At 52.7% G+C, this 22,279-nt stretch overlaps 1 protein-coding gene across 2 annotated transcripts in view; it reads right to left on the bottom strand.

Annotated features, from left to right (window-relative positions):
- SLC39A11 (solute carrier family 39 member 11) overlaps nt 1-22,279 on the bottom strand; it is a 97,752-nt gene that overhangs the window by 30,949 nt on the left and 44,524 nt on the right. For both annotated transcript variants that reach the window (XM_050908412.1, XM_050908413.1), the window contains exon 6: nt 12,466-12,636. In XM_050908412.1, coding sequence (XP_050764369.1) covers nt 12,466-12,636 — 171 coding nt within the window. The remainder of the gene's footprint in view (nt 1-12,465; nt 12,637-22,279) is intronic.

Here is a 22,279-nt window from a genome sequence, read left to right as displayed (position 1 = left end):
TTCTTCCTAGCAGCTGGTACAGTGTTATGTTTTGGATTTAGTGTGAGAATAATGTTGATAACACACTGATGTTTTTAGTTGTTGCTAAGTAGTGTTTATACTAAGTCAAGGATTTTTCAGCTTCCATCCCCAGCCAGCAAGAAGGCTGGAGGGGCACAAGAAGCTGGGGGACACAGCCAGGACAGCTGACCCCAACTGGCCAAAGGGATATTCCATACCATATGACGTCATGCCCAGTATATAAACTGGGGGAGCTGGCTGGGAGAGGCGGATCGCTGCTCGGAACTAACTGGGCATTGGTCGACGAGTGGCGAGCAATTGCATTGTGCATCATTTGTTTTGTATATTCTAATTCTTCTAGTATTATTATTGTCATTTTATTATTACTATTATCATCATCATCATTATTTTTCCTTCTTTTCTGTCCTATTAAGCTGTCTTTATCTCATCCCATGAGGATTTTTTTTTTTCCTCGATTCTCTCCCCCATCCCACTGGGTGGGGGGAGTGAGCGAGCGGCTGCGTGGCACTTAGTTGCTGGCTGGGGTTAAACCACGACATTAGGTATCCACCATTGTAAGACTAGCAAGCAGGAGGTTAAAAGACTTTTGTTTTTTTTTTTCTTTTTCAACTTAACCAAGCCAGAAAGCAGTGGATCTCACTTTGCATTTGAAACACAAATCCTCTCACTGCTCCGGAGGTGGCCTTGCTTAGCCATCATCTGTACACACACACAGCAGTACATCCCACCAGCTCCGGTCCTGGTAAGCGGCGTTTCCCGCAAAGCCCCGGCTGCCGCCGCAGGCACCTCTGGCACAAGACCAGAGGTCCTGGCATGGCGGTGTGACTGCTCTTACTCTTGACCTGCTGCTCGATGCAGGTGACCCAGCCGCTCTCTGCATCACTTTTCTCTTCCACGTCCATAACCACAGGCTCTTCCGAGCGAGAGCACCTGGATCTCCGGTACGACTTCCCCGTAAGAAGCTGCCTGGCTGGATTTCCACCTCCCCGTGCAGTGCAGGAGCTCTGGGACACCATTCACCTCCTGGTTCAGCCCACGCGGCTGCTCCTCGGGATGCCGCAGCACCCTCACTGCTTCCTGGGACTTCCAGCAAAATGCACTAGCACAAGAGCGTGGTGATGCTAACCCCCCCCGAAAGCCCACAGCCCCGGCTCCCCAGCCCCAATTCCCTCAAAGGCAGTAAGAAGAAAGGCGCCTTTTACAGACCCACACGAACTGCCCCGTCAGCACGTGTAAGGTTTCCATCCCCGCACTAGAAACCGCTGCTGCCCATGCATGCGTGTATAACACACCCACATCTTCTGGTTAAACGCTTATGGCACCCGTCACGGCTGCCGTGCTACTTAACGAAAACAAAACAAGCTGCAGTTTATTACAAAAGATTGCTGCTCCTTAGAGTTTGGCTTCGATTCAGCCCACCCAGGTGGGACGCAACTCCCCGGGCTCAGGCAGGTTTGTCACGGTGGGAGATAACCGTGGAGAAGTCCTCGTCCTCTAAACACGCACATGAAGAGGATCCGGGGAGCAGCGGCAGATTCTGGTGTGGACGGAGCAAACGCCCAGGAGCCCCTCGAGCATTACATTGTCATGAATTCTTATTAAGCAGTGACAGCGTGCTTGGGCTGAAGGGAGCCCTTCAGCCACACACACAAGCTGTCCGCGGAGATCCCAATGCCAACAGGAGCTGTCACAAAGTCACATCGGCCAAGCAGGATTTCAACTTGTTTTATGCCTTCTCTGCAGCCCTGCAGAAACAGCCAACTAACGAGGCCAGATCGCTCCTAATTATTACCCTAACGCAAAAATCCTTGCAGCAGAACACAAAGACAAAATTTAAATGATTAATTTGCAGTTTATAGTGGCATGTATTATTATTTGCAGTATGAATGATTCACTCATCCCCTCTCCTCCCCCGGGTTCCCAATGAACAAGAGCTTTTGTTTGAGGGACGTATGGTGGGACGGGGAAGTGGCCCGGTCCCCTTTTCCCCTGCGGATTCGCACGCCGCAGCCCACGCAGCGCTCGCATCCCGACCCTGCCAACAGACGGTGACAGGACGGAGAAAACAAAACCCAAGGCACCAGCTAGATTAATCTCCTCAGACAAAGTAGTCCTGGACAATCATTATTCTCATGACTATTTGCAACCACGGGCAGATGCAGGCAGCGAGCAGGCAGAGCCGCAAAGCGCCACGGATCCCGCCCAGCAGAGCCCCACTGTGCTGCCCCTCTGAAATGTCGGCTGTGAAAAAAGCAATAGGAGAAATAAACCCGTTTCAGTGCTATCTTACACCGTAATGCCCCGGAGGGAGCAAAAAACTAAAACGTGTGAGCACGGCTGGGCACATCGCGCAGAGAGCTGCCAGCTCCGGCACGGCTGGTACCGATGGGAAGCCCTGCAGTGCCTGCTCAGGTAATCCCATGTTCATGGGGGAAAAAAGGTGTGTGGGGGCAAAATCCGATAAAGGTTTGTGGGGACGGCGGCAGTAGGAAAGCACAGTAAAGCCAGGCAGTTTGAAAATGGAGAGAAATCACCTTTCTGAGTAGGGAATTGCAGGCAAGCCACCACAGACCTGCTTCAGCATCACGTGTTAGCTCAGCTCCTCTCTCCTGCTCCAGGGACAGCTCTGTAAACGACTCAGGAGTTTACTCATTAGAGGCATTAATAAAGCACTGATTCAGCAGCGGCTGAGACCCGTGACATGCATACACTAAGCTGAAAGAAGGTGAAACATCTCAAAAGCTTCTGACGTGCCCAGACAGCTCAACTCCGCTGCTTTGATTTCAAAAGATAAAAACTAATGGTGCAACTTTGCCTCCAAGTTTTCCAGGGATTCGTGGACGGGTCCCATCAAGGTTATGCAAGAGGCGATGAAAAACAGCAGACGATGACAGGGTCAAGCCAGCCATCACCTGGAAAAGCAAACAGCCGAAATCCCCAGCTCGCCGGCGCTTAACAGCAGAATGGACACGAAGAAAGCCAAACCATATTGCTGTGTGCGACGCCACGGAGTTAAAAATGCCATTAAAAGGGGATTTTAAGCCCCAATGGGCTACAAAATGCCTTACCCTGGGGGGGGTGAGGTGGGGGGTGTCCCAGGCAATTTCACAGGAGCTTTGTCCGAAAAAAAGTCTCCAGAATTGGGCACTCACACCAGTGAACCCACGTGTGTGCAAGCAGCCGAGCTGAAGGGTTTTGCTTGGGTTTGAAACAAGGAGGGGAGCAGCGAGCCCGAGCTGCTCAGAGCAAAACTGGTAGGATGTGACACGAGGTGACTCATGGCAACAAATACGGGGAAAAACGAGCCCAAGAGAAGCCTGTGGCCTTGCTCGAGGGTTTGTGTCCATTAAACAAGGTGGAATTTGGGTAGCACAAGGCAATTCCCCTAACACCACCTCCTGGTTTACCCCGCAGTAGCCAGACCATCTTACATCCCATCCTGTTCCACTTTTCTCCCCCTTTCACCAAAAGCACAACGACGTGGAGCAAATCGTCATTTCAATCTGTCGAGCTGCAACGGCTGAACAGGAGCTGAGGCGGCAGCATACGGCCACTGCTTACACCAGAGAGACCCGATTTTAAAGAATTAAAGTAACTGCCCAACATCCCAAAGCTCCTTCGTCATGGAAATGCTTCACTGGAAGAAGAAAACTCTTTCCCAAATTAACAAACCAGAACTACGCTAAGAAGCAGGGACCGGCCCGTGCTGGCAACGGGCTCTCCCTGACCCCACACAACCTGAATCCATCACAGATATTTAATGTTTCACTTCCAGCGTGCAAATGATTTCAGGCCACTGCTCACCGATGTTTCATGCAACAGACCTGTGAGATCTGATGGGGATAAGAAAGAAAAGGAGCTTCCACGTGCATATTTCAGCGGACTTTCATTTCAGCTGGTGAAAATACTGTATTTAATTGGCTTTTGTCACCTTTGTGGCTGTTACTGCTTACAAAACACCGATCACCAACTCAAAACAATGCCGCAGAGATAAATGTACATTATCAGTTCTCTGCTGGCTTTCTAGGTGTCTGCCTACAAATTAGTTTTTGAAATATGAGCTGCTGTCAGTGGGGCATTAGAGACCCTGAGACTCTCGCCCCCTGCCCACACTCTCCCCACCTTTAATGGTGCCAGCGTGATGGGCTGTGACACCCCCCGAGCTGCAGAGGAAAACTTCCCAACCGTGCCCATGTAATACATGAAATTACATTTACATCGGGCTGTTATTCACGCACCGTTTCCCGAGGCACTCCGGACCCGAAGCCTCAGCCTCTGTCTGCCCAGGAGGAGCAAGGGGAAGTCCCGAGGGAGCCGAGTCGGTGGCCACGGAGCTGAAAGCAGCCCAGAGCCCAGGGCCAGGGCCCTTCCCGTCCCGGCAGTGACACAGCTCTGCTCTGCAGAGGGGCACCCATACCTTGGGTGCACGCAAGGGACAGAGACGGCGATGCACGACATGCACAGGCACCCAGGAGAGCCCTGTTGTGCCCACGGGAGGATTTCTTTTTAGCCTCCACCTTTACAGGACCAGGTTTTTGCTGGTGGCATCTTGCCTCACGCAGAGGAGCAAGCAGAGCCGTCCCGCAGCTCCCGGGAGCATCACCCATGGCTGGGGCTGCTGCCTGCATCCTTCGCCCAGTGCCAGCACCTCGTCTGGCCGCCTCCCCGTGCTTTCCACCCCCTCACACAGAAGCTTAATGACTTTGAGCAAGTCGTTTCAATCCATCGAGGTGCTTAATAGATGAAAATGTCAAAATATGTGCTGATGAGGCGACAATTAATGGAAGGTTTAATGAAAGGTTAAAGCAACCTTTCCCAGAGCGAGCGCGTGCGTGCGGCCGTGCTCCTCCTGATCCCACATGAGTCACCGCCGTGCGAAACACTCCGGTTAACATTGAACACCCAGCTCTGTCTTCATGGGCTGCATCCGATCTGACCTTTCTCCTCTCCCCCCGGCCGCTCGCGGGGCCATCACGTCACAGCACCATTGCAAACAACAACCGCTCGATCCCTGACGCATCCGCGCCCGAAGGGTCCCTCCGGAAATCAAACTGGAGATGCGATGGGCAGCAGCCTCGAAAAGCGACGTCCCAGGCTGGTTTTTCTCCCCGAAGCAGAAAGCGCTGTGAAAAATTCATGACTGTTCAAACGTGCATCTTTCCATCCTTCTGAGTGGCAAGCGCAGGCTGAGCCAGTCCCAGGGCCAGCACTCTCCTCTGCTCCCCTTGACCCTCTGCAGCACTTGAACTCCATTGAATTGCCGCACAACGTGCTCACCGCACACGCGGGCACCTTCCCTTACCCGCGTCTTCCTTTTCACCCTCTTCTCTGAAATTCAAGCTATAGACAAATCTTCTCCTCCTTTTTCTTACTAAAAATAACGCCTTTCAGCAGAAATCAAAGGTGCTCCAAGAGTGCCCAAGAATAACCATTAATAGCAATGCAGCCAGCAGAAGTGACAGTGGGAGGAGGTCTGCTGTAATTTCAGAAAGAGGCATCACACAGACGAGACGCAGATTAATCGGCACAGCTAAATGGCTCCCGTTCTCATGCTCTGCTGAACCCCAGTGGGTACCAAATGCATATTAAAGTCAACAATTGTAAAATAGTCTCAATTTCAATACACCAACAAAAAAACCCCATCATTCAAAATGAATGTTACCAACCTTTAATGGATCTCTGAGAATATTCATATAAATAATCACTTTTCTTTATAATTGAGATGCAATATCACACTCGTTGCCCCAGCCTTCTCTCGGGAGGCTGAGTGCATGGGAGCGCCTGTCCCAAGAGAATGAATTCAATCAATTTTTGCTAATGACAAAGTAAACAGCCTGGAAATCACTCCCTCCCAAGGAACACCAATCCGACAGCACAGTACGCAACCTCTGTGCTGCTGCAGCCATCCACAAACCCCTCTCACCATACCCTCCTCTTCAGCAACGGGCAATCCGTTTGCATCCTCGAATTCACAATCAGCTGAGGACCAGCTCCACCACAGAAAATACCAGCTCTGGTTCGGGTCTGACAGACAAGCTCTGGCTTAACCTTGCTGCCTTGGTTTAAGGTTTAAAAAGCTGCAGCCTCCAGCATTCCGCCTCGCACCCACCGGCAGAGCACGTCGAACCTGGACTCAACCACTGCTGCGTGGCAGTAAGACAATACCACTGTGGGGTGCTCATCTGGGAGATGTCAAACCACCCATGGTTTAGGTACGAACCTCACCGTGAAGCTCCCTCCTTTTGTTTTGGACACGTCTCCACCAGCTGACCACCAAGAAGCACATCGCGCACCTACAGCCCTCGATGCCAGGAGCTGGTTTTGGCAGAGGTGCAGACAGGCCAGCTGAGGAGGGATGGATGGGACTCAATCACTGGCCACTGCTGGAGATGCCCACAACAGGGGACCGGGCCAAGGCATGACAATGCTGGGGTCCCCACCAGCTCCCTCCACCTGCGGCCAGCCGGATCCCAGCCGGCGGTGCGGGGTGACGGCAGCTCAGGGATTCAGCTCCCCTTTGCAGCACGAGCTGCCGGCACAGCACGGCAGGCAGGATCCCCCACACCCGTCAGCCAACAACCAGAACCAAAACCCGCCATCTGCTCCTCTCCCCCAGACAGTCATAAAGCAGGAGACACATAAAAGAACATTAAAACTGGTTAAAGCTGTAAGAAGCCATAAAGAAAAGCGAGTGTCCAGGCAGCTCCCATATCTATGCGGGCAGTTCTCACTCCTGGGCTGTCCCCAGCCAAATCCCACCGTGCAGAGGGCAGCAGGCAGGTCTCACGCTATCTGGCCCAAGGGCACTCAGCTGAACCGTTCTCCTTCCCAGGCAAAGCTGCAAACAAGCGTGTTTTAAATCAATTTGACATTTACCATCCTTTGGTGCAGACTTCCCTTCTACCCCCGTTTCCTCAGGATAAAACAAAGCGGCAGCAGCACTTGCTGCCAGACTCTGCACCTTCCTTAGGGACGGAGGGGTGACGCAGAGCTGCCACGGGGACGGGCAGGAGGTGCCTGGCCTAAATCGATCACCAACGCAAGGAACCGCCACCATAAGTAAAGGACTCAGTCGTGCCTTGATGTGAAGACACCCAGAGACATTGATGCCAGCCCGGTGACAGGGGGACACAAGCAGGGTGCCAGCACTGTAAATCCTGCACCCTCTCCTCCACACCGGCCCCGGCTATACCTTCCCCCAGGCATCATCTGCCCCCACTCCAAGCGTCGGCCAGAACCCGACCTACAAGTTTTGGGGCTAAATCTCTCCCTCCTGGGCAAGTAGAGAAGGAGTGTCCCCAAAAACACTGCTGCGTGCCAAAGCATGGTGCTGGTGCCAAACCGTGGTACAGCTGTGTGCCTCTTGCTGCCACCTCCAAGTGCAGTCCCAAGGGGGATGAACTTCAATGCTGTCACCTGGGGGCACAGGGACCTTCCCCCCGACCCAGTGCAGCTTCCCAGGAGACCCATTCATCCTTTCCACAGACATCACCATCTAAAAGTTTCTCCATTTAAAATCTTTTCCCTCCTGCCAATAGCGATACCCCACCATCCCTCCCTCCTCCCTGCAGCACCTTCGCTGCCAAAGGTGAATTTGTTCCATATTTAGCTCACACCCTCTGTCCTGCTCCTTGCTTTGTTCCTTCTCATTTAAAAAAAAAAAAAAAAAAAAAATCCAGCTTGTTAATGGGTTTCTGGCAATGGGAACTGGAGAGAAAGCCTCAGGTGGAGCCATGTGAGATTTGCGGGGCGAGCAGGGGACATCAGTGCTGCCTGGCACCGTGACCCGGCGGCTCTGTGCACGCCGTGGTGCCGCTGCCGCATCCCATTTGCTCCCTCCCAGGCACCTCTGCTTAACAGTGACACTTGAGGCAGAAACATTGCAGAAATCGAGTCGGGGAGCAAACATGGAGTGATAGGACTGAATATGGAAAAGCAAGATATTTTCTTGCAGGAAGGAAAGGGCTGGAGCAAAGCGGATGACTCTGGCTCTGCACGCAGCTCCTGGGGATGGGGCCGCCCCGCTCTGCCCACCGCTCTGGCCCCAAAGCATTGCAAAGGAAAAGGAAAATTCAGGTTTCCTTGGCAACGTTAGGGTGGCTGGAAGCATCACCTCCTGCCTGCCAGCAACCAGACCCGGCATTAGCCCCGCTGCCTCCCCCAGGAACAAGCGGCAGCAGAGGAGGGTGTGCCAGCAAGGATGCTCCTCAGGGTGATGGAGGGATGGGGCACCGCGGTCCCCACAGCGAGCGGGATCCCAGCCGGGTGCCTGCCATCAGCTGAGCGGTTTTTGTGGAAGAGAAATCCGTGTTTCCCAGCTGCCGGAGGAAAGCAAGGCAGGGCACCACCACAACCCGACATCTGCAACTCCTTCCCCATGCCCACTGCCACATCCAAACACCCACCAGAAAATGACTCAGGCTCTGGTTAAGCCACCAAGGGTCCCAGGCAGGCGCAGACCCCTGCAACACCCCTGTGAGCACCGTCACTCCAGGCAGAGCCCTGGGCATGAAGATGGTTGCAGAACATGGCCTTGGTCCTGTCCTGCATCTCACCTAGAGCGGTGTGAGCATTAGGGGCTCCTGCAGCATCTCCATACCGGAGGATCCCCCTATCTCACGCAGCCGGGAGGGACATCCCTGCCTGCACACCACCGCGGCTCGGCTCAGAGCAGAGCAGACCCCTCCAGGAGCTCCCGGGGAGCCGGCAGCGGATGCACGGCCCCACGAGCTCCGTCCTACCGGGCTCTCCTTCTCCCTTCTAAACGAGCGCAAAGAGAAAAGGCAGTTCAACTCACACCTCGCTAATTGTTATTTGTGATACACCAGTAACATTTTAATTAATCTGAAGTCTGCAGCGTAACAGCCACCCAAGGTACAAAGATAAACCAGAATAAACAGGGCTTGATTAAATACATAATTAATGTTTCACTAAACCCAGCATATATGAATATTAATTAGCAGGAATAGTCTGCAGTTTGGCATCTCCTGTCATTATGAATTTATTCTTTACACTGCTAGCCCCAGCTTTGGAACAAATTAACAAACCTTTCGCTTGCCGGCAGAGCCCACTAAATACAAACTGAATGCGAGAGGCTGGTCTTTACATTCAATTATCTCACCCGCACATTAACCTGCTTCCAGCACATTTGCCTGAAATCAAAGATAGATGCATTGCCAAGACCGAAACATGTTCATCCCTAAATGGGGCTTAAAGTAAAGAAAACTGTTTTCTGCTGGCAATAATAAGAGGGACCTCATTCCCCACGAGTGGTGGAGCAGAACAGGGCCAGACCCGGTCCTCGCGAGGGTTTTAACCATCGTATGGAGGGACCTGGTAGAGTTTGGGCTCAGGTGTAAAACACCTCAGGTTTCAGAAGAGCAAGACCACCTCCAGCCGTCAGAGGCACTTGGGCAGACCAGAGGTCCAGCAAGGTGAGCATGGACAGGAGCAGTCCCCTCCCAGCTGCATCCTCCTCGCTGCACCAACCCGAGCATTGCATCCCCCCGAGGGATGTGAAGTTTTATGAAGCGTTATGAAGACAAGGGTAGGACAGAAAACCCTTGGGAACCACCTGGACAACCTCTGATGACAGGCTCCCTGCAAGTGCATTAGGCTCAGCAGGGAAGCAGAGCGAGCACCAGAGCCACGTGCTTCTGCCGAAGCGAGCGCCGAGCAATTTTGCAAGCCCAGGGGCCAGGCGAGCCGGCAGCCCACGGCTGGCAGCCACGCCGAGCATCCCCAACTTCTTGGCTCAGCACCTCCCGCCTCCTCCCCCAGCACAGGCGCTGCCGCCCCACACACTAACCGAGGTGTCATTACGCTGCGGGAGTCTGCGCTAATTATAGTGTCAGCCTTTCCGCTCGCAGGGATGATAATTGAGGTAGAGCATTACAGTGTTTCCAAACCCTGAGCCGCAGGCAGGGGCTGCAGCAGATCGGAGAAGTGCCGCCGGCGCTTCCGAGACTTTGCTGGGAAAGCAAAAGGACTTCAGCGAAAGCCCAAGCCGAGCCCCATCCTGCGGCTCACCGAGAGGCTGGACCAGCATCTGCTTCATGCAAGAAAGACCAGAGACCCTGGTAATGAGCAGGGCAGGCCACAAGCTTCTGTTCTAATCACAATCTAAATTATTTATTAGGGCGAAATCGGTGCTGGCATCTTGCGACCTGCAGGCAGGGCTCTGGGGAGCACGACAGCAGACACAGGCTCAAGTCCAGCCTCTGTGACTTGAAGCCTCTGGATGACTTTGGGCAAATCCCTGTTAAAAGGAGGACGTTGGTAGAGGGCTTTGCCATCGGTGAGCGGCCCCACAGAGCACAAACAGCCACTGTCACCCACCCAGCCCCACAACAGCGCTGTGGGGCTGCTGGAAAGGTACCCGCCAGCTGGAAAAGAGCAGGAGGGGGACTTTGGGGATAGGGCTTGGCAGGGACAGACACCCCCACTGCCACCCAGAGACCCCCGCTGAGCTGAGCCGAGCCGCCGGGCAGGGGCCGAGCAGCAGAACCATCCACAGGCCACCTCTCTCACACACCTCTCTGGATATTAAGTTTTAATATTGTGACCTTTAAGATGCAAGAGAGAATTCCTGAGCCTCTGTAACCATCCAAGGGTGGCTTTGTGCTCTTGGAGAAGCTATGAAAGGTTAGACTGGCATCTCTGCAGCAGCCAGGGCTGTGTTGCCATTAACCTATTGCTACGGATGATGCTTTGTTCACTCCTCTACAAAACATTCTTTTTTTGCCGGTGACAGAGACAGGAATCCCCAGCCAACACAGCCCGAGGCAGCGAGATGCACACACCGCCTGGCTCTTCACCCCAGCTCCCTGACACCTCGTTTGAAGGATGAAATCCAATTATGGTTTGCTTGGTGCAAACGCTTCCCCTTTTTTTGTGTGTGTGGCTAATTTAAAGCTCCCTACTTGCCTTGTCTGCCAGGCATCTGCCTCCCTCGGCAATACACAGAGCTGAACTAAGGCATCTGAGTTATCTACCTATAATTAAAAAAAAAAAAAAAAAAAAAAGGGATGAAAAGAGGAAAATCCACGGGAGCAGGAGCGCGCAAGGGCGCTGGGAACCAATGACCGGCTGGAAGGAAGCAATTACTGCCCAGAGACAAGCAAGTAGCAGCAAGGCTGGAAGGGACGGCAGCTCACGAGTGCTCAAGGAGAAGAACGCCCACGCGCAGCCCGGCTCCAACGCCAAGACAGCCCACTGAGTGTTTGCTTTGATTTTTTTTCCTGCCGTTCAATCCTGGGGTGCCCTTGCAGGGGAAGAAATACAGAATCTGTGATTACAGACCCATAACGGAGCCCATAACCCAGGAAGCCCATTCAGTGATGGAATTTAAGATGGATGCCCTGGCATCGGATAGAAGTCGCTCTCGAAATCGAAAAGCACATATGACGACGCAAGGCAGCTCCCCCCTCCCCGGCTCTGATGGTTAAAGCAAGCCCCGTGCTGCAGCAGCTCTCACGGCTGACAATAGCCACCTCCTTGCCAACAAGCTACGCATTTGCGCCAGCTCGGAAACCACGGCTCTTCCAAAGGCACTCATCGTTTTTCCCCAAGTTTAGAGATCCAAGTTATGCAGAAAAGCCTTTTTCTATTCCCTCTGCACCTCCCCATCCAGGCTACAACCTGAGACAGGCAGAGACGGAGCAGAGAATGGAGAAAGAAAAGGGGACGGGAAGGAGAAGAGGAGGAGGAGGGAGGGAGGGAGGGAAAGGAAACCAGGAAAGCAAGGGTTTGAAAAGGTTGCCTTATATTACTTTCAACATCACCAAGAATTGCAAAGCAGCTGAGTGTCCTCAGCTGTCACAAATTTATCTCACCTTTTTTTTTTTACCATATCTTTTTCTGTAGTCTTAAAGTCCAGCCCCTGGCAGGACGTAGCCCTCCAAGACTCAGGGCTCCGCGGTTTCCCATCTATTGGCAAACTCCATCCCTTGCATAAGAAAACCCCAATTGTACGTGCTCCCGCAGAGAAGCAGCGCTTTAAAATGCATCTCTTGCTGGTACACAGACCAGAAGAGAAACGAAAAGAGACCAGAATCTGTTGTCTTTACAGTGTCACCTTTCTCAATATACTCTCAGATTTACAATTTCCACCCACGACAGGCTGGCAATAGCGAGTGGGGCTGCAGATGTTCAAGACGCAGCAGCGAGCCCCAGCCCACGGGCTCCCCTCGAGCCCCCTCCCCATAACGGGTTTTGCTGCCAAGACCTTACATGGCTCAGCCCTACCAAGAGAGCAAGATTTGTCGTGATAGACCTTGTCAAAAGGGACCCAGGCACCCACTCGGCGAGTGCCATTTGCGAGCAGCAAGAAAAAAGAAGGAGGGAGAGAAGGCGGCAACCCTGTGCGATCCTCCCAGGATGGCATCGACCCTGGGAAGAGGCTGCCCGCGAGCCGGGATGGATGGACAGACGGACAGGACTTACCTGGGATGTTGTGGATGGTTATAGCGAGGATCATCAGCATAATCCGCCTCCAGCTGCTGCTGCCGGCCGTCGGGGCACCGTCCCTGGCCGCGGGGAATGCCGGGGGGCCGTCTGGCAGGCTGGCTCCCACGCCCTTCCTCCGCTGATAGGGCTCCCCGTTCTCACCTTTGTCTGGGGGCACAGAAAAACAGCCAGGTCAGCTGAGAGGGTGACAGACGGACAGCTGGGCACCTCCTGCCTCCCCTCCCAGAAGGAAAAAGCAGAGAGAAGGAACAACACTGACCAAAGCAGGGCTGAAGGTGTATGCGTTGCCCCCTTCGTTTCACCTTAGGGTAGGGGGTTTCCCCCTACGCAGACTGCAGAGCCCATGGGCCAGGGAGACCCTGAGGCAAAGCAGAAGTTCATCCTTTGCCTCCTCCTCCTCCTCCAGGGACCCGCTCCCAGCCCCACACGGCTCCCCAGCATCACTCCCGGGTTCACACCCGCCTGCAAAGTCCTGATCTGGCGGGGACAAGCTCTGGGGCCGGTGGGTGATGAGGATGATGAGGACAGAGCTGCCGGGCAGCAGCCGCAGGGACCTGCAGTGAGACCGCCCGCCCCCCAACCTGGCCGGTCTGCAGTTCCATTGCCTTCGCTGATGAAGGAAAACCCTGCAATACTTCTATTTTGATTTCACCCAAGTCACAAAACGAGTGCGCTGAGCCGTATTTAGTGACTATTTGTTCCGCTACCAAAAGATTTGCTGCTGCAATTTGCTAAGACATCACCAGATAACCCCAGGCTCTCCCAGACCTCTGCTCCCAGCAGGACCATTACTATCAGCTCTATTTCAACCAGTTATTTAAAACCACGCCACTAAAACCCAAGCCCCAATTAGGGCTGTGAAGGGTAGAACAAGCACTAGGCAGCACCGTAATAAAGCCTACGCACACCGAGACCTTCACTGTTCACCTTCAGCATGAAAAGGTGAAGGGAAGCCAAGAAACGATGAGCACAAATTCCTTAACCTCACACAGCAACGGCTATGGCTTTGTATTAAAGATTTGACATTTAGACAATATAATTCTCTCTCCCTGGATTTATAGAATTCTCTCCCCTGTCCCTTGACCCACCCACTCCAAGATTTTTTTCATGGACACAGTGTAAGGAGCCATCTGAAACTGTTTTGACGGAATGCCAATTGCTTCCCCTGCCATTTGGCGGCGGGATGATGCCCGACTGTCACGTCACACGCTGCACAGCGTGCGTTTTCAGCGCCAATTAAGAACCTCAGCATAAGAGGGCTCATGCAAATTGACACAGGAGGTCACCTTGGGAAAGCAGGGGTGTCAGCAACACTCCGCATCTTGCCATCTGTAACACAAAAACGGACACATAAAGGCATCCCAAAACGGTCCTCAACAGAAAATAAAACCAAGAATTTAACATATTTTGCCGAAAAAAACAGGGCAAAGACTAAAACCCCACTTGTCTGCAGCGGGAGCAGACGATTCTCCGGCGGATTCCCTCCTGCCACCTCCCGTGCTACAGGAGCATCTCCGGACGGCGTCACCAGGGCTGCAAACCGCGACGCCCACGACTCTCGTGCTTTCCCCCAAAAGGCCGCTGCCGCTCTGCAAACAGAGCAAGATGCCGCACAGATAAACATTGTCGTTGTCATTAGCCGTACGGAGCCAGACACTTTCTGTCCCCAAATCCTAGCCCAGTCAATAATGCGCAGTAACATCTGATGGCAGAGCTTCACTCCAGCCTGCGGGGACAGAGATAAATATTTTTTTTTTTAAGCAATAGCAAGGACAACCAGATCCAGCGGAGCGCCTGTCCAATTCACCGCAGGAACGCTGGCGCAGCAGACCCCTGGCAACGGGGCAGCCAAGGCTGAAGCCACTTACAGATGAAATTCCCTTCTTCTGCCAGGCCACAGGATTACTTTAATTGCTTGGCACACATCCCCCTGGCCCCACAAACAGCATTATCCTCAGCTGACCCTGCCCCGGCCACCGACACTGACCCGTGGACCTACACCCAGCACGCTGCCAGCAGCCCCATCACCACAGCGTGACGGGTGCGGGACCACCCGAGCCCCTCGCTCCCTGCAGGGCCTCACACCTGCACGAAAACCAGGGTGATGCGAGGATGCAGAGAGGTGCAGGAATCCCCCTGCGGCACCAAGGGCTTTCCAGGGAGGAGGAAAAACGGTTTATGTGACACTTAGAGAAAAGCACTTACATTCAAGTGACAAAACACCAGCATTTTTCCTGTTACAGAAAGCAACAAGTGTTCAATAAAAGCACGAGCAACCGCAACACCGTGACAGCCAGAGCAGCGTAGGCTCTTGAGGCAGTTTTTGCGAGGTACAAATGCAGGATGAATGCTGAAAGCGGAGGTTTCGGTGGCTGCTGGGGAAGCTTTGCATTTTGCAGACTCTGGGTATCTGCTGGGGGAATGCAGGGAAAATGCACAATGTAATATCAGCAACTTGTTTTTTCTTAAATCAAGCCAAAAAAGCTGCCTGCTGACAGTGCAGCAGCACCTCCACTGCGCCCTCATCTCTCGCAGCACCAGCTAAGAACGGCATTACTGACACCAGGCAGGCTACTCCATCGCTGGCAATTTTCTTCACTTTTTTTTTCTTTTTCTTTTCACTTACCTCATTATGTGACCTGGTCCAGTCCATCCTTAGCATTTCTGACTTTAAGACTGTGCTTAAAAACAAACCCAGCTGTTGACTCAACAGAAGCATGTGCCATCCAAGAAAGTACAAGCCTGTGTCCAACACATCTTCCTCTGCAATCTTAGCTCTTCCCTTACCTCTCTCTCACCTACCCCAGCTCTGCCCTAGGGCCAGGCTCAGGCTGGAGCCTGCCTCCTCCTCCCCTGGGTTTATCCAGCCTCTCCCTCCAGCACGTAACAAAATGCCAAGTCAAGGAGCCATCCATCACCCCACGTCGCTGCTCCAGCCAAGTCCTTGACCACATCACCCTCATCTTGTCTGGGATAAAATAAACAAAATGAGTAAAACCAGGGATTTACTTTATCAGGAAAGAAATGATCATTACAGTACGGGTGATGCCCATGTGCTCTCAGGCAGGCGATAGGCACGGGAGGCAGGAATACCTCACCCAGAGCTACGCAGTAAATCCACAGCAAAGCCACGGGTGGAAGCCCCATATGTCTCAGTTCTTGTCCCCATGGTTTAGGCAGAATGAGCCAAAAAAAAAAAAAAAAAAAATCAAAACCTCCCAACTGCTTTTCACTTGGCACTTAACAGAACCGATAAACCAAATGTCATCAGCGTTTCCAAAAATCTAACTTTCCGGCTCTGAACAAAACAACTCTGCCTCGGCATCTGCTCTGCTTGCAGAGACGTTAATTTGTCCCCCTGCTATTACACTCCCATCTCCCTTTGGGTTATTTCTCATGCACTGTTACCTGGGGAATCGCAGCAGGGAGGAAACCGCCCGCAGTGACACGATGCTCAGGATTGCTCGCTGTCCCCTCGGGACACACGTGGAACCCCCAGGAAGGGAAGAGTCACCCCCTGCTCCAGCTTGACCCAGCTGTCCAAACCGATCCCGGCAATCGCGATGCGCTCACGCACGGAAACTCCCAGTGCTTTGAGCTGTTGGTTTATTGGGCTTTTCATTGCCTTATTCCAGTCGTACTTTCTCCTTATTTCCCCTGTCCCTGGATTTGATGGGCTCACCGTAAAACTGCGCTGTCCCCCAGGACTCCTGCAGCAAGGCAGAGCAAGGCTTTTGCTGGCTTTTAAACCTCAAAGCGAAGCCTTTCCAGCTCCGTCTTCCAGGCTTTGATCTCAGCTCCCCCGACTCCTATTTGTGGGTGACTTTTCATTGAGAAAAAGCATGCTTTGCTGAACGCCTGGCCACGAGCATGGGGAGAGCCCCGGAGAGGAGCTATGAACACCGCAGAGGGACCCAGCAGCACCTCGGGGCTGCCCGTACCTGCAGAAACCAGATGCCCGAGAGCATCGGACACGAACATCCCACTCGGCTCGCGGGCATTCGGCTTCTCCGGCTGTGCAGAGGAACAGAGCAAGGGATGCAACGGCCGACGTTCATCTCCTCGTGTTGCGTAACTGGGGAAGTTTGAGCTATCCCCATTCTGTTGAGGATTACCACGGCGTTTCGGCAGCGCTCTCTCCCCATTATCAAATTACCAGAAAAGATCCATTTCACAGCTCTCACTAATGAAAGCAAATGCCCAGACCAGCGCTGTTGCTTAACATGAACCTGCCACCTCCTAAAGGATCCATTCAGTCCCAGCACACAGGTATCACTTCTATTAGATACCTTTTTTTTTTATTATACTTACAAGTAGCCTGCTTGGTCGTATTGAAAAAACTTTCGATGAAAATTAGACTTTTTACAAGCATATTTGAAGCACCTCCAAGGACAGCGGTGACAAAGGACAGGGGGGATGCCACGGTGCCCGCCGGGGCGAGGAGCTCTGCTCCCGCCAGCGGCAAACAGGGGAAATCTGTGGGGAATAAACGGAATAGATGCAGCTTTTATAGGGCAAGTGCTGAGGGTGTTTGGATGGACAATTTGAACACAAAATTGCCTCTCATACAAATTATCGGTGCGTTAGCAGAGGATAAAGGCAGCAACACCAAAACCAGGGAGACAACCCCAGCATAATTTTCCCAGTAGTGGCACATGCAACAGTGAGACTACAAACCACACACGGGTGAAGCGATGTGTTTTACTTCCAATTGCTGTTGGAAAAGAGAAAAACAAAAGGATAATTACAGTGGAGCGATGATACCAGCTCACAGCGTCGGACACAGCACGGGAGGGGACTTGTGCGGCTGTCACACAAAATGCAGCACCCAGAGTGCTCCCAGCTTGAAACGCTGCATCTTGCACAGGCTAAGGGGAACAAAACAATAATTACGGCTAAACACGGACTTGGCTGGAAATCAGGAAAGCCTCAATAGCAAATTGGAGTAGTGATAAGAGCAGAACAAGGGCTGGTTTTTAAAGAATAGCTGACACAATCAGACAAGGGTGCTCGCAAGAACGTTGCCAAGACAATTATGTGGCAAATAATTATCTGCGCCACATACATTATTTTAAATCTTGTTCACAAAAAGTCCTCTATATATTCTACTCGATTTATCATTATTGAATTTCTTAGTAAAGCTGCAGGGCAAAGATTCTGCCAAAAGTTTAATTACGTATGTGCAGCCTGCTGCATTTTTCATATCCTCTGCAGCCAGCACTGGAAAAAGATAAATGGCTTTGAGTATGGCTTAAACTGCTGGTGAAATATAAAACACAACTGGCTTCTTATCAGCATATGAAATGGCTTTTTATTTTTGATTATTTCTTAATGAAAACTGTTTGCATTAGCCGTGAGCTCAGCTTTATTGCACTCGCAAGAGGTACACAAACAGACGAATACACTATTTACTCTCTGTGCTCAAAAAAAACTCTCTTTACTGCAGCACTTCAACTCCCAAATTCAAACCAAAGTCTATGGAGCTCTCTAGCTTTTCACATCTGTTTTAGAGCCCTTCTCCTCCTCTCTAATTAGGCCTGGCTTTAGCCCTGCCTGTCTCCTCCTACAGCTCTCAAATGCTTGAAGTTAAATGTGCTCAACCAGGCTGCCAGGCCAGGGATGGGGCTACTTAATTCCCCCGTTGGCAAAGTCTCTGTGCGAGGAGCCTGTGCAACCCCTCTTAGGCGGCCTGAGACCCATTTTGGTCTCGATTCAGCTGCAAACCTCCCCCTCCAGCCTGGCCCCACAGCACCGGGGAGCTCCAGTGGGGGAGAGACGGGCTGGGGGGCAGGAGTACAAGGGGGGCTGGAGCGAGCCGGTACCCCCCGCCGAGGCACGCTCTCCCGGGCAGCATCCCAGCATCTCCTTCTTTCTCCATGCCAGAGCAAACACGCTTATGGGAATCTGGAGCCTCCCTTGGCTGAAGATGCTGGAAGGAAAATAATTTACAGCTCCAAAATCCTCCTCCATCTTTTCCTCATCGACTTCCCCATCAAATTCTTGCAACAAGACTCTGCCTCACTGAGAAGGGATCTGGACCTGCCAGCGGCCAACTGAGGGATCTCTGGGCTCTCACAGCAATGCGAGTCCTGCGCCAGGAGCTCCAGGGTTTCTTCCTTCAGCCTAAACTTGCAAGGGATGAATTAGCACCCTCATTTATAAAAATTTGTCAGCTCCCATCTCTAAAGTGTGGGAGAAGGGAAGGAGAGACAGTGCCAAGCACGGATGCACAATAGACTTATTAAAATCTGTGATTAACTGCTGCTCGCCAGCTATTTGTAAAAATTGTTTGGTGTTGATGCGCATGGGAACAAGGCGAAGGAAGAAAAGCATCAAATACTCTTATTTCGAAAGCCTCCACCCAGCGATGTCTCTGGCTCTCATCTGTTTCTACGATAGCCATTGTAATTGCACCCGCGGGGCAGCAGCCCCTCAGCCCAGGTAACAGCAAAGCACTGGGAGGGAGCAGGAGAGCAGCAGCCGCACGCGAGGCCAGCGGCCGGCCCGGCTCCAGCAAACGTGCTGCCAAATTCCTCTCGGCTCCTCCGAGCCCCGCACCACTCCCATTACTGCCAGCACCTGCTCGTTTGCAGCTGGAAATCTGTATTATGCATTATAGCTGCTCTATGAAAACCAAGAGAGCTAGGCAAGCTTGGTCTGACCCTTTGTCTGGGGGTGGGGTAGGGAAGAAAGAACAATTTGCTAAAGAAAATGGTAACATAAGCAGTTGACATCCCTTCCCAAGGTACAGAAAATAATTGCATGTTAAATTCTCTACCCTAATGGCTGAGATATATCAAAATTACTTGGAAAATTTCTAAGATTCCCAAAGGCTCGATAGTCAATCCAAGCCCCTTACAGAAACGCTCGCCCGTACTGCAAGCGTGATGCTATTAACATCTCTCTCTGCAAACCCAAGCCCTTTCCCCGCTCCGTTCATCTCCATAAACCCACGATGCTCCATTAACTTTAAGCAGACGTAACAAATGCTTCGTGGCAGTTGGGCTTCATCCCTGTCACACACGGGTCCCATCAGCGCTTCCACTCTGCAAAATCCACCCTGGACTCCACCTCTTGCTGCAACACAAAGGCATCGCTGCTCGCCGGCGGTGCGAACGGCCGCAGCCAGACAGCAGAAGCATCTCCATGGGTCCGCAGAGACCCCGGGCAGCAGGGGCAGAGGGAGGACCACCCCGGTAAAGAGCATCCCTCCTTCGTCTGAAGGCTACAGCAGGCAGCCGATACTGCCCGCGGGAGAGCAGGCAGCACCGTTCCCCAGCACGCTCCTCCACACAAGGACTAGTATGCACCATCTCCTTCTCCCCAGCCTCTCATTTTCCTTCATTTTTTGACCATGAGGAAGCTCCAGAAGAGAAACTGTATCAAAAACAACAGCCACAGCCCTGGGGAAGCAGAGCCAGACACATGCATGCTCCCAGCAGCACCCACGCTTCGCTCCGCATTACAGCAACAGCATGCTCTGCCTTCCGAGGACACCACCGTTCTCTTTCCTCATCATCTTTTTCTTTTTTAAAGGCTTTTTTCAAGGATTACTGGCAACACCTGGGTCTGAAGCCATCAGTCCAACTGCTCTCCCCAGCACCGAGTGCCCATCCCATAGTGCATACAAGTAATCGAAGCTATTCCTCACACACGCTGGCAGTGAGCGATGGGAGCTCGTCCTCCTCCTAAACATCTCCACATCCTTGTTTTCCTCGTCGTCCTTTTGCCACTGCAGTAGGAATTTCAGGGAGCACAGAAGGGCCTCGATGCTGAAGAGCAGATGGGTGTTAGCAAGCATCTGCTCCCTGCTGCCGCGCAGGCACGCTGCTCTTACCTGACACCTCCATAAGAGGTTTTAATTACTGTAAGTAATTAAGCACAGCACCTCTTATGGGATAACTGCTATCTCCTTCGCAGACGGGTACGGGGAGAGGCAGCGAGTGCCGCAGGCTCCGAGCCAGGCAGAGGGGAGCAGACGGGAGTCCCGGGTCACACGCCTCTGCTCTGATCAGGTCTGACAGCCTGGATCACACAGGAGCTGGAAATAAAACTGCCAAAGGAAAAGGTTTTCTTTTAAGGAATGAGTCCCCAAAAGCAAGGAAAACCCAGCTCCTGGAAAGTCTGCACACAGAGAACAAAGCTGCTGAAAAAGGAGCTCCTTGGAGTCGCCCAACTATGGTCAAAATAAGGATGTATTTTAAAAAAATGGCATTTATTTACTGCTAGCAAAAGCTCAGTCTGCTCGAGCAGAGAGCACAGACTGCCCAGGCTCCGGGTGCCCAAGCAGAGCCCAGTGCCACCAACCCCACCACTGTGCCGGGTGTTGTAGCAGCGATGGGAGCGGGACACTCGTGACACCCATTTGCACGTTGTGGTGACTGCAGCCCCAGCCTGCTGGCATGATCTCACCCCTCCAGCCCCCTGTACGTAGCACATTCATTTTCCAACGTTTCTGGCAGATAAAAGAGGTCCCTGCATCTGCTCAGGCTTTCAGCAAGGAAGATAAATAGAGTGTCATGACTCACTGTCTATTAGGCGCCTTCATTTATCCAAGCGTGCACAGGAGCTTTCATAAAAGGTTGTTTAATTCAGCATGACCGACTACCACTTGCTCTCAGACACACGATTATTGCCGGGATCCGGCTGAAGTTTGGAGTCAGGAGGACGCTGGAGCACGCCAGCCTGCCCTGCGCCGGCACCAGCTCCGCCAGGTCCCTCCTCCACTTCGTTTCCAAAGAGAGCATCAGCTACTGAGCAAAGGGGAGCCCGATACCAAACCCCAGCTCAAACATCACATCGGTAACAACCTGGCCTGAAAAGAGACCCAGCGCGCTTTCAGTGCTCCTCCACTGCTCCCTCGGGACCCGGGGCACCTCCTTCTTGCAATGCTCCCAGCAATTGCTCCGGAGCATCCTTGCTGGTGCTGCACCGCTTGTCTCCCTTCCCAGCCTCCCCCCACTTTGCAAGCACCACCTTTGTCCCCCCCAAACCTTGACCCTAATGCATGAAATTCTCCCCTGCTGCTCCAGCGATCCATCATCGAGTCTCGCATGAAATTACTGCTCCAGCCCTCTGCGTGCCATCATTTATCCACAGCGGCCTGAGAAACCACATCCAGGCAGATACGCAATGCACAGATCTCTCTTGCTGCCCCGCTTTATCTCCTGCCACCGGTGATCCTTCAAGGGGCCATGTAATTCCTGCACCCGGGAAAGCTCCCGTTATCCCAGAGAACTGCCAGTGTGCATGTGGATGCACTTTTGTACGGGAAAATGAATCCGTAATACAGCTCTTCATTCAGAGGGAAAGGCGCTGGAGAAATGCAATAAAGGGAAGGAACAGCACAGGTTGTCCAAAGTTGGCCCAGACAAACCCACCCTCTGGAAATCCCCACCGGATACATTAAACCAGCACCTTATTCCTCCAGAGCCACAGGGATTCACTTGCACAGACACCAAACCCCCCATGCACAGCAATGTCGATGCCATGGCAGCCTCTTCCATGAGGATGCGGAGGACGACGGCTGCAGCACAGGCTTTGAAGCGGGGTCTGCCAGAAGAGGGTCCCTCGCTGCACCCGCTGTGTGAGGGGGGATGCTCAGGAAGGAGATCCCAGCACTGGGAACCACCTGAACCCCATCACCACACGCTCCTGCCCCAGAAATCATTAGGAAGTCTCCCCGGTAAGGCACAGGACCTCGCAGTAAACAATGCCACCAAGGCTGCTTCCCGGTGAAGGACCAAAACTCGAGGGACAGAGGTGACACAGCATCAGCCAAGCACATGGT

This window comes from Gymnogyps californianus, chromosome 19 (assembly GCF_018139145.2).
Source record: "Gymnogyps californianus isolate 813 chromosome 19, ASM1813914v2, whole genome shotgun sequence".
In the NCBI taxonomy this organism is placed as follows: Eukaryota; Metazoa; Chordata; class Aves; order Accipitriformes; family Cathartidae; genus Gymnogyps; species Gymnogyps californianus.
Note: the sequence above shows the minus strand (reverse complement) of the source record. Positions and strands in the feature narration are given on the sequence as shown.